This window comes from Saccopteryx leptura, chromosome 10 (assembly GCF_036850995.1).
Source record: "Saccopteryx leptura isolate mSacLep1 chromosome 10, mSacLep1_pri_phased_curated, whole genome shotgun sequence".
Classification (NCBI taxonomy): domain Eukaryota; kingdom Metazoa; phylum Chordata; class Mammalia; order Chiroptera; family Emballonuridae; genus Saccopteryx; species Saccopteryx leptura.
In genome coordinates, this window is record NC_089512.1 from 62,606,473 (window position 1) to 62,619,674 (window position 13,202).

A 13,202-nucleotide genomic window follows, 5' to 3' on the forward strand; every position below is an offset into this window, starting at 1 on the left:
CAGCTAATAACACTGTTTTGTCTTTTTCCAAATAGCTCCAGATATATGGAAAATATTTATATAAGCGGATGGGGATCCTCAAACCCTTCAGCAAGATCTTCTGAGCATGGCTTTTAAGATACCTAGAGGCAGAAAAAGCCCAATAGAGATCAGGGGAACTACCAGCTTTTAGGATACGCCCTTAAAAGGCTCCAACACCCCAAAGGGGTCTCATAGGATGCCATCTGGGTCCTGCTTCAATAGTGGAAAGGAAGGTCATTGAGCTAAAGCCTGCCAGACTTACATGCCTCTGCTGTGAGGAAAAAGGGACACTGGAAGGTAGGCTTCCCCCTCGCTCCTCTAAGGGAGGGTTCAGTGTCTTCCAGCCCTGCTCTAGCCACCTATGACCTAACCTTGCCCAGAATGCTGGGGTTTGCCACTGAAGGCTGAAGGTGCCCAGGGCCGTCGGCCCCATCTATGACACTGTGTACGAGGCTAAGGTATTTCTTCCAAGAAGCAGGTAAACTGATCTCATTTGCACAAGGGCCACTTAACTATGTCTTGCCTGAATAGTCAGGTTTTTTATTCTTCCCTTTAAGATCTCTGTTGTGGGTGTTGATAGTCCTATTTTCTGCTGCTTTGTTTAATATATAGTGTTTCCTTTATTCCTCCTACCTCAATGCCCCACTCATATTTCATGCTGGGACCTACTCCTAATTTAGAGCACCCTTTCCCCCTTTTGCCAACTTCTATTATGAATGTACCTTTGCCACCCAGCTTAGTGTATCCCAAGGTTCTCTTTACCAAGCCACAGTCACAGAGCTCCAGGGAAAAGCAACCTGGTCTCATCTCTCCAGGCAGAGGAGAACAGAAGCTCCATATCCACACATGCTGCAGATGGCTTTTCCAGTCTACCTGAATCATTACCAGCTAGAAGCAGCGGTCATTGGGACTTGGACGTGAGCTGCAAAGTATAGAATTGTGACAACAATTCCAGTGCCATGCGGACTTTTCCTGGACTCCTGCTCCTTGTGACAGCTCCTAACAGACTGAACTGGGGTTGGGTTGCATTTTTCAGGGATTTGGCATGGTGTTGGGGCCAACTTGGACTTGGTGAACATGTTAAAGACACTACTCTTATGGATTCTTGCTGTATTGGCCAAGAGTTTGCTTAAAGGCTTTAATCACTGTAAAAAAAAAATAGAAGACTAGATAAAGAAGATGTGGCACATATACACCATGGTATACTATTCAGCCATAAGAAATGATGACATCGGATCACTTACAACAAAATGGTGGGATCTTGATAACATTATATGGATTGAAATAAAAAATTAGAAAAAAACAAGAACTGCAGGATTCCATACATTGGTGGGACATAAAAACAAGACTAAGAGACATGGACAAGAGTGTGGTGGTTACGGGGGGTGGGGGGAGGGAAGGAGGGAGAGGGGGAGGGGGAGGGATACAAAGAAAACTAGATAGAAGGTGACGGAGGACAATCTCTCTTTGGGTGATGGGTATGCAACAGAATTGAATGACAAGATAACCTGGACATGTTTTCTTTGAATATATGTACCCTGATTTATTGATGTCACCCCATTAAAATAAAAACTTATTTATAAAAAAAAGAGAAAAATATTCTAGATGCTGTTTTATCAGCAAATGCTCATTTCTACTTATAGTCATTATTAATATATTTTGTTATTTAAATAACATTTATCCATAATTAGACCTTTTTGTCTTCAACTATCTGTTTTTAGAGAATATTTGAAGGTTAGCATAATCCAGATGTATAAAAACGAATTAAGTTATGAGCAAATGCAAACAAAAGGACAGTTTTTAATGGTATATCTTTTTTATTTAATTTATTGATTTTAAAGAGAAAGGGAAAAAGAGAAACATCAATTTGTTGTTCCATTTATCTATGTATTCACTGGTTGATTCTTGTATTGGCCTTGACCAGAGATAAAACCTGAAACCTTGGTGTATCTGGATAATATTCAAACCAACTGAGAAGCTGGCCAGGGCCTAATGGCATCTCTTTTAAATACACTGAATTACTTTACATTATTCTCTGAAGGATATTACCCTATAACTTAAAAAAGGAGCAGTATCCAATATATTTTATTATTAATTAATAAATAAAAACTCAAAACCAGTATTATATACTAGCTACTTTTAGGAAGGAAAAAGAATAAAAGTAATTTGAGATTTAAAGTTAAAGAGAAAAGGTAACAAGCAAAGGACAGTCTAAGAACGCCTAGTTATTAAGCTAAAACATTTTCATCAGGACATTTTCATAATCAATACATTGCTACAAAAAATATGAGATCACTTACTTGATCAGTCTGTTATTAAACCGGACTAGTCACCTATTCATAGTGTAGTAAAGAAAAGAAAGTTTTCATTTGAATTAAAAAAAAAGTTAGGAAGTAAAAGGACTCTCATAATGCACAAGTTTCACTTACTGTGCCTTTTTTTTTTTTAAGTGAGAGGAGGGCAGGTAGAGAGACAGACTCCTGCATATGCCCAACCATGAGTCACCTGGTAACCCTCATCTGGGGCTAATGCTTGAATCAACTGAGCTATCCTCAGCACCTGAGGCCAAGGCTTGAACCAATCGAGCCACTGGCTGTAAGGGAAGAGGGAGAGAAGGGGAAGAGGGAGACAATGGGAAGAAGGAGACAAAGGGAAGAGGGAGAGAAGGGGAAGAGGGAGACAATGGGAAGAAGGAGACAAAGGGAAGAGGGAGAGAAGGGGAAGAGGGAGAGAAGGGGAAGAGGGAGGGGAAGAGAAGCAGATGGTCACTTCTCCTATGTGCCCTGACTGGGGATTAAATTTGGGATGCTCTAACAAAATAAAAATGCTGGGCCAATGCTCAATCAACTGAGCCAACTAGCCAGGGCCTACTGTGTATTTTTAAAGCATTCCAACTTAACAGAAATAAGACAAGATATTCAAGTGTTTTAAAATCAAAGGCCTTTAATTCAGTTTTCAGTAATGACCATCAATGCCTTCACAAAACCCTTTTCACTGAAAACAGAAGGCACTAGGCATTATACAACACCCTGAAAGCAGTGATTTCTTCTGATGCTGGTGGAGATAAACATAAAATGGCAGACTTTAGATCTTAACAATATCTCCTGAAAAAAAGGGGGGTAGACAACTCTGAAAATCACACAGAAAACTTAAATTACCACTCAGTCTCTCTCAGGTTCCCAATGCAATTTTAAATCATTTTTACAAATAATTTGAAATTAATAGATAAACCAGGTTAAGTATGATAGAGTTTTCAACATTTGTCAGGTTTTAGTTGAATACAGTAAACATAAAGATAATCATTATGCTAATTGGCATCCTTTGATACTCTTTAGCTATGTAAAATAAACTTGAAATGATACATCCTATAGTGGCATAATTTAAAATATTCTTGCTATAATACTTTAAAATTATAGTCACAAACTACATATAAATTGTAAGATTATTAAAATATACCTTTTGAAAAATAATATGACCATTTATACCTAAATAAGGTTGCCCAGAAAGGTATGAAATATTTCAGCAATTTAAAAGTAATTGCCCCTTTTCCATAAGGATAACTGTTGTTTCACAAAATAACTCATGTGATCTGAAGCAAATAATTTCTCTCAAATGCCATATTCTCTCTCTGACTTTGAGGTATGCTATAAGAGAATGTATCCATGAGAAAGGGGCACATTTGGGTATAAGACCACAGTTACAAATACAAGGAGCCTTTTCAGGGTCGGAAGTGCCCTTAAAAGTTATATTAACAGAAAAGGATAGCTTCTGAAACCATTTCTTTTACAAACACATACAACTAAATTTGGTTACTGAGAGGGTAATTCAAGATGCAGCTATTTACATATGTGCTATGTCATGTGTGCCTGTTTTAAATAGTGGCTTCTGTAGGACACTCCTTTTCAAACACAAACCAAACAACTTTGGTAGAGTAAACCAAGCCACAATTTTCTATTTTTGGCAAGGTAGTATAAACAAAACAAAACAGAAACAAATAACAACAAAAAACTAGCTACAACAGTGATTCAGGCAAAAGTTCCCATGTCAAACAACAGTAGAGAAAGTGTTCTGAGAAACATTAATTTGGGAAGAAAAAACTCTACCAAACAAATAATGCTCAAAATAAATCTTACAACCACTCAAATGATTATCACATAAAAGGTTTATGAATGCTTTTAAAATAAGAATAGTTCAGTTTTAAAAATAGCTGATGAGGTTTATAATTAAAATGACTTTGAAAAACATCCAAGCTAATTAACTTAAACAGAAATGAATTAGTAAAGGGTAAGAAGAAATTAACTCTTCCATAATTAATATTAGATGCCTTCTTGCCTTTGGAAAAACTAGTAAGATTAAATTTGAAAATGGTATTGAAAATAATGAAATGCAACCTACATGACAATTGAAAAAAAAAATACCATGCCACTGCTAATAAACATGATGGGAGATAAGAAACATACTGTTTTTAAGCAACTATTATGCAAAAGTATGCCTCATATATTACATATCATAATCAAGAAAAAGTTTCAAGACCAGCAGCTGGGCTTCGTGAAATATGTAGGAAAATGGAAGGCACTACAAGAGCAATAATTACTTCTAACTACAGTCAGTTCATCCTTTTCCTTCTTAAGAAGACAGCCAGTGTGAATGTTATTTTTATATCCCCCTGAGTTTTAACATGATTGGGCAAAAAAGCACCAATTTAAAAAAATATCTGCAATGCCAGCACTGCAGTTTGGAATCACTTATACTGATGGCCCCACAGGTCTCTCATAAGAGCACTTTAGAACATGATTAAAAATATAAAAATGCCTTTCGGTGTTTCAATATTAAAGTGGAACCACCACAGATAACCATTTTTAAAAATAATGCACTAAAAAAGTCAGTATAGTCTTTCCACCCTGGAGCTAGCTAGCATTTACGGCTATTTTCTACTCCAGGAGATCTCCTTTGTGCGTCCAGTTGAAATGTCAGTATGCTTCATGATGCACCACAGTCCATTTTGGCTGGAAAATCCTGGCAAATATCATGTCATGCCCGTTTTGAGCAGTATGCCTTGTAGGTCCTCTGGCAATGCTAAGATAATTGTGTCTATGTGTGTCCGTAACTTTTCCACAGTTTCGGGTTTCACAGGTAAATGCTCTCGATCAGCCTGCAACTACACAAGAAACATTTAGAAGCATTTAAATTATTCTCTGAGTCTATTAATACACTGTATTTCTAAATAAGCATTATTTATTTTATTTTTATTTTTTTTACAGAGACAGAGAGAAAGTCAGAAAGAGGGATAGATAGGGACAAACAGGAACGAAGAGAGATGAGAAGCATCAATCATTAGTTTTTCGTTGCGACACCTTAGTTGTTCATTGATTGATTTCTCATATGTGCCTTGACCGTGGGGCTACAGCAGACTGAGTAACCCCTTGCTCAAGCCAGCGACCTCGGGTCCAAGCTGGTGAGCTTTGCTCAAACCAGAAGAGCCCGCGCTCAAGCTGGCGACCTCGGGGTCTCGAACCTGGGTCCTCCGCATCCCAGTCCGACACTCTATCCACTGCGCCACCTCCTGGTCAAGCTAAATAAGCATTTTTAAAGGTCTAATGATTTGGAAACTTTGAGCTCAGTAAAAGACTTCTGTGTAAATTGATAATACTTAACCGATACCATGGTGGTATTTTTTTTTTTTTTTTTTTGTATTTTTCTGAAGCTGGAAACGGGGAGAGACAGTCAGACAGACTCCCGCATGTGCCCGACCGGGATCCCCCCCGGCACGCCCACCAGGGGCGATGCTCTGCCCACCAGGGGGCGATGCTCTGCCCCTCAGGGGCGTCGCTCTGCCGAGACCAGAGCCACTCTAGCGCCTGGGGCAGAGGCCAAGGAGCCATCCCCAGCGCCCAGGCCATCTTTGCTCCAATGGAGCCTTGGCTGCGGGAGGGGAAGAGAGAGACAGAGAGGAAGGAGGGGGGGGTGGAGAAGCAAATGGGCGCTTCTCCTATGTGCCCTGGCCGGGAATCGAACCCGGGTCCCCCGCACGCCAGGCCGATGCTCTACCGCTGAGCCAACCGGCCAGGGCCCATGGTGGTATTAAATATAAGTGACAATGATTTTGTAGAGCTCATTAGACTCCAGGTAAATATTTAAAAAATAATAAGGCATCATTATGATCTGCTTGAGTGACTATTTTCCACGCAGATCTACCATCAACTGACCAATCTCAAGTCCTCTCATTTAAAAAGGTTACATCTGTGATACATCATGGACTATCACATCAGATGTGAAGAAAATACTGTCACAGATCTTTGGCTTGCTTTGGCTACATACCAATTTACTTTTTAACTTCAATACAAGGTCTACTGTTTCTACTTCTGTGTGTTTCTGGGTCCAGAGAAGTAAGTCCTAGAAAAATAATCAAATTCCAAATCAGTTAAGTACTCAAAACCATTTTCAAACATTATTTATTTATTTATTATTTTTTTCAAATAATTTCAATAGATAAAACCACTGAGAAGGACAGTAAGGAAAAAGAGAACAGGGTATTTAACCCAAATATAGCATGACAGTACAGAAATAATTCTGTACATGATATTCTAACAATGTTACTTAGATAATTTTCAACATTAGTCAGAACAATTGTCAAGTATCTGGCAGTAAAATTAAATGTAAGAACTTCCTTTCTGAGGTAGCCCTTTTAGATCAATCATGAAAAACAAAACTGCAACTCAAAGTACAACACTAACCCCTACCCCCACTGAGTTATTTTATAAGGAGCACTGGCTAACAAATGAAGGTAACTGGGAACACGAGTATGATACAGGATGTAAACTCTGCATCTTCAAATAAGCTCTTCTTGGACTTATTTGTGGTTGTCTTCATCATATTCCTTCTCTTAAAAATCACAAACACTGTGAGTTTATGATTACAAAGTTAACACTGAGGTTAGCCCACCTCAAGCTAAATACAAATGAAAATGAGACTATCCTTTTTATATATTTTCACTCAATTTTAAATAGTCTGGTAACAAAGAATATAAAGTTAGCCCAAATACAGGAAAAAATTGTTAATAGTAAATGGAAAAGGTTAATGAGGCACGCTGGAAAAAATCTAGAGTTAGACTGCTTGAATTTAAATCCTGACTATGCAGTGGTGTGCTGGAAGATATCTAACAACCAGAGAAAGTCTCTACTTTCTAATTTCTGTGGTGTAATACTCTCACTGTAGCTGGTTTCAAACTACTGACCTGAGATCACTGAATGCAAAGCAAGGAAGAGATATACAGTCAGCTCTTATGATTCAATGCAAGTTGGCTCTAGCTCACTGTAGGCTCCTTACTTAGCAGTTATGTGATCTGAAGCAAGTCACTTAACATACAATCTTCAGGTATCCCATAAACCAGATCATAACATACCTACATCAACGAATTGTTGTGAAAATTAAAAGATACTATCCATATAGAGCACCTACACAGTCCTTGGCATATAGCACATGATCTAGAAAAGTGAGCTATTACTATTTATAAAGTAGAAGATATAGATACCCTTCCAGCCTCTACAGATAACTTTTTTTTTTCCCAACTGTTGTTTATATCACATAAACATGCTGTTCTCTAACCTCGTCACAAAGAGCTTCCAGATGGAGTGCCTCCAATTTCTGGGTCATTTCCTTTCGCCGGGTCTTGAACCAACCATCAAAATTTGGAGATTTTAGAAAATGCCTATAAAAATAAATTTTAAAAAAGCAAAGTATGATTATGACTTACTTCCTCTCGTCAATACATTTCCTACCTTTGGCTTGAAGAACAATGTAAAACAAAATAATTCTGAATAAAAGAATATAAGTTTAAATCCAGTTTGTTGTTGTTGTTGTTTTAAATAAAGCTCTACAGATGAGTAAAAAAAAGAAGGCTAACCGGTAAAGCCCAATCCAGTCGCCTTTTATTCTTGAGGTCAATTGAGGTCCTGTTTTCTCAAGTGTTTTCATAAATTCTTCTGGAAGAAACTGTCTTAATTGGGGTGGACTCTAGAAAAAAAGGACATACTGCATTTAAAAATTAGAAACAGATATGATCATATAAGTTATAGATAGAGACTCATAAAGGAATTTAACTTAATATATTTATACCTTCCATGGAGAAATACTTTTCTGCAAAGGCATCAAACTTGCCACATATCTTTCCTAAAACCAAGACAAAAAGTTAATCAAGTTAGGTGTTTTACCCAGGGAGTCTTCTCTTAAAATCAATGGGTTTCCAAGTTTTTCATTATATGGTCTTCTTTTTTTTTTTTTTTTAACAGAGGCAGAGATAGACAGGGACAGACAGACAGGAACGAAGAGAGATGAGAAGCATCAATCATCAGTTTCTTGTTGCGCGTTGCGACTTCTTAGTTGTTCATTGATTGCTTTCTCACATGTGCCTTGACCGCGGGCCTTCAGCAGACCGAGTAACCCCCTGCTGGAGCCAGCAACCTTGGGTCCAAGCTGGTGAGCTCTTTGCTCAAGCCAGATGAGCCCGCGCTCAAGCTGGTGACCTCGGGGTCTCGAACCTGGGTCCTTCTGCATCCCAGTCCGACGCTCTATCCACTGCGCCACCACCTGGTCAGGCCATTATATGGTCTTTCAATGGATGTCAACAACACCATCACTCCCCACAATCATAAAGCTAAATTCAGACTGAATTAAGAAGTCAGACTTCCAATAAAAAAATGTAACTAAACCTTAGACAATCCAAGGAGTACATTTTTTTGTTTGTTTTTTTTTGTGACAGAGACAGAGAGAGGGATAGATAGGGACAGACAGACAGACAGGAAGGGAGAGAAGCATCAATTCTTCATTGTTCATTGATTGCTTTTTCATATGTACGCTGACTGGGGGGCTACAGCAGACTGAATGACCCCTTGCTCAAGCCAGCGACCTTGGGCTCAAGCTGGCGACCTCGGGGTTTCAAACCTGGGTCCTCCATGTCCCAGTCCGACGCTCTATCCATTGCGCCATCACCTGGTCAGGTGGGAGCACACATTTTTAATGATAATAATTAACTTTATTGAATTATGATGTTCCAGAGAATATACTCAACATTTTAAATGTATAGTATTTTTAAATCCTGGCAACCATCCTATTTGGCAAGTATTGTTGGGAACCTACTGCTTCGAAAGGATAAGTAGAAAGTTCATTTTCTTAAACAAATTTAAATGAAATGAGTAAAATTGACATCCATGGACCAAGAAAGAATATTTCTTCCCAAAATACAACCACAAAAATCTCCAGGTTACCCCATATAGTATTCACAGATAGATTACTTTACATTAATAACTACCTGGACTCTCTCTCCGATCCAGTCTCTAAATGAGGACTACATCATGGCACTGCCTGATACCATGACGCTTCACTTTGTATTTTAATAATTTTCACTGAATTTCATGGAATAACTGTTATTATTCAGTTATTTATTCCAATAATATTTACTAAGTGCTACCAAATACTGGGCTGAGGAAAATATAATGAGCAAATAAGATCCCTATCATCATGGATAGCATATCAAACTGTGCTCAAGAAAATAACATCAGAAAAAGAAGTTACAGGATAACCTAGTAAGGTACAAAATGCAGTAAGTATATAACATTTTATTGTAATTATCTCATGCAAGATATTCACAACAACCCTGAAAACTATTTAGGAAAAGTAGAATCAGCCACATTTTACAGATAAAGACATTGAGGGTAAGAGAGAGAAAGTGACTTCCCAAAGTTACACAGTTAATACAGAATAAAGAGTCCTGGTCTCTTGCAAGGGCTCCATTTTTAATCACTAAATACATCAGCAACAAAACACACACCTTAAGATAAGGTTCTGGTGGATGGAAAAACATTCATATAACCTTCAACAAATCACTAAAGTAAGAAAACGTGTATGTTAACTTACTAATGGAATGATGAAGCTTTGGGTTAATTCCAAGAAATAGCGTCGCAGAATAACACTTTGAGCCTCAGAAGGACGTTTCTGTTGTACACCCTTAAAAGAGGAAATAATAAGAACCTATATTCTAGTATTAGGGAATGTATAACAATGGATATTTATAGAATTTCAACTGCTACTTAAATATATATTACCTGATATAAAACAAACCCTAAAACTTTACCCTGAAGTAATTTAATTTGAAATTCATTATGCAATATACTGCGAAAAAAATTCTTGAGAAAAACATAAAACATTAATTTCATACTTAAAAATATCAGTTCACAATGAAATCTGTCTTTATTTCATATCTGCAGTATTAATACTATTTACATTTCCCAAAAAAATTTCTAACTATCCCTTATTGTTAGATGCTAAGCCACCGCATGGAAGAGTCTACTTTTCACTGTAACTTGCAAGTCTTCAGGAAGACTGGCACTGGTTTGTAGCTGCAGCTCCCTATTTTAGGCCCACAATTGCTGCTACAGTAGTTTCTTGATTTTATGAAGCATTGGTTCAAAAGAGAGACCTCATTTCACATTATTAAACATAAAGCACATATTCCTGAACTGGGTATTTCATATCTAAGAAAATTTAAATTCGTAACATGAGCAAATAATTACCTTCTGTAATTGTTTTATGATCTCTTCATCTCTATTTAGATATGGCTTATAAGAAGTATAAACTCCTAAGAAATAAAGAAAACAAAGTAAACAGTAAGCTTTTTATTTTTACCAAGTATTCATATATGCATATATTATAAAATTAATAAAAGTCAATACCAGGTTTAGAATCCAGAGTCTTTAGGTTCTTCAATTTTTTCACTTTAACCTGCTTAGGAATTTCACCTGAAGGAAGTATCAGAAAGATTCTTAGAATTATTCAAATTTCACATTACAAACCTGAAATTTTATAAGATTAATAATCTACTAAATTAATTACTTAGGGATATTATAGCTAATGTAGTCTTCCTAACATCAATTAATGTTCAAGTGTTTATTACTGGTACTTTAAAACTGGATAAAAGGAATACTGGATTATTACAGCATTACAGAAATAACTTATGGAAATGATATGAAATGGGTACTTGATCTTTTATTAATATCTATCATTACTTAAAATATCCCCTTTTGTCACTCAGCTTATAATGATAAATATTTGTGCCAAATACATAAAATTAAAAATGTATGTATTAATATAAAGAAAATACCCTTTAAGAGTAAATGGAGCCCTGATCAGATGGCTCAGCAGTAGAGTATCGGCCCAGCGTGTGGATGTCCAGGGTTCAATTCTCAGTCAGGGCACACAGGAAAAGCGACCATCTGCTTCCCTACACCTCCCCTTTCTCTCTCTCTCTCTTCTCCTCCCGCAGCCATGGCTCAATTGCTTTGAGTGAGTTGGCCCTGGTGCTGAGGATGGCCCCACAGGTTATGAAGGAGCATCACCCTCTAGTGGGCTTGCCGGGTGAATCCTGGTGGGGGTGCATGCAAGAGTCTGTCTCTACCTCCCTTCCTCTCACTAAAAAAAAAAAAAAGTAAATGGAATTGCCTGACCAGGCCATGGTGAAGTGGAAAGAGTGTCAGACTATGACATAGAAGACACAGGTTCAAAACTGAGGTCACTGGCTTGAGCCCAGGCTCATCCGGCTTGAGCCTAGGTTCACCAGCTTGAGTACGGGGTCGCTGGCTTAAGCATGGGATCATGGACATGACCCCATGGTCGCTGACTTGAGCCCAAGGTCACTGGCTTGAGCAAGGGGTCACTCGGTCTACTGAAGCCCATGCCCCCCGTCAAGGCACATATGAGAAAGTAATTAATGAACAGCTAAGGTAGCGCACCAAAGAATTGATGCTTCTCATCTCTCTCCCTTCCTGTCTGCCCCCATCAGTCCCTCTCTGTTTTGCAAAAAAAAAAAAAGAAGAAGAAATGGAATTCAAAGCAATTTCTATATTAAAATGCAGATAGCATTCAAAGGTATTTTTTGACATCGCCCAAAATTCTGCTTTTGCATTGTAGAAACTTATACTGCCACCAGGTGGTGATAGTGGATGCTCAGATGGACAAGATTCCTGAGCAGGGCTGCTGTGAACAAATCTTGAAGCATATGTAGTAGTTCTAGTCCTGAGGTCTAGAGAAGCTACAATCTAAACCAGGGGTCCCCAAACTACGGCCCACGGGCCGCATGCGGCCCCCTGAGGCCATTTATCCCGCCCCTGCCGCACTTCCGGAAGGGGCACCTTTTTCATTCGTGGTCAGTGAGAGGAGCATAGTTCCCATTGAAATACTGGTCAGTTTGTTGATTTAAATTTACTTGTTCTTTATTTTAAATATTGTATTTGTTCCCGTTTTATTTTTTTACTTTAAAATAAGATATGTGCAGTGTGCATAAGGATTTGTTCATAGTTTTATAGTCCGGCCCTCCAACAGTCTGAGGGACAGTGAACTGGTCCCCTGTGTAAAAAGTTTGGGGACCCCTGATCTAAACCTACCTTCTCACTAGCAGAAAAATACCTCAAGATAAACACAAAGTGTCATACACACACAAAATATAACAGGCACAAAATATAATAGGCTTTCTTTCTTTTTTCCTTCCTTTCCTTCCCTTGGGAGAGGGGGAGGGGGAGGGGAGGGGGAGGGGGAGGGGAGGGGCAGGGGCAGGGGCAGGGGAGGGGGAGGGGGAATGAGAAGAGGAATGGGAAGCATCAACTCAAAGTAGTTGCTTCTCATATGTGCCTTAACCAGGCAAGCCTAGGGATTCGAACAGGTGACCTCAGCATTCCTAGTTGTCACTTAATCCACTGCGCCACCACACATCAGGCTATAATTCTAGATTTCAAAACTTATTATAAAACTACAATAATGAAGACATTGCATTGCTGTAAAGATAAGACATATAGGCTAATTAATGCAACAAAAACAAGAGTACAAAATAAACCCTTATGTTTATGGCCAACTGATTTTCCAGAGGTACCAATGTAAGTCAGTGGAAAAAGGATAGTCTTTTCATAAACGGTGCCAGGATAACTGGGTTTCACTATGCAAAAAAAGATGATTTTAAACCCTTAACCCATATCATAACAAAAAATAACTCAAAGTGGTTCACAGACCTAAATGGAAGTGCTAACACAATGCAATTTTTGGAAGAAAACATAGGAGAAATTCTTTGTGACCTTTGGTTAGGCAATAAATCCTTAGATACAGTATCCAAAGGCCAATCCAGCCCTGGCCAGTGATTC

At 38.3% G+C, this 13,202-nt stretch overlaps 1 protein-coding gene across 2 annotated transcripts in view; it reads right to left on the minus strand.

The window, feature by feature from the left end:
- Nucleotides 1-3,578: 3,578 nt before the first annotated feature.
- The window catches only part of DENND6A (DENN domain containing 6A), a 60,147-nt gene continuing 50,523 nt past the window's right edge, over nt 3,579-13,202 (minus strand). For both annotated transcript variants that reach the window (XM_066350918.1, XM_066350919.1), the window contains 8 exons: nt 10,749-10,814; nt 10,590-10,654; nt 9,934-10,023; nt 8,137-8,190; nt 7,925-8,034; nt 7,627-7,729; nt 6,340-6,414; nt 3,579-5,179 (listed from right to left, as the gene is read on the minus strand). In XM_066350918.1, coding sequence (XP_066207015.1) covers nt 5,048-5,179; nt 6,340-6,414; nt 7,627-7,729; nt 7,925-8,034; nt 8,137-8,190; nt 9,934-10,023; nt 10,590-10,654; nt 10,749-10,814 — 695 coding nt within the window. In that variant the 3' untranslated portion in view covers nt 3,579-5,047. The remainder of the gene's footprint in view (nt 5,180-6,339; nt 6,415-7,626; nt 7,730-7,924; nt 8,035-8,136; nt 8,191-9,933; nt 10,024-10,589; nt 10,655-10,748; nt 10,815-13,202) is intronic.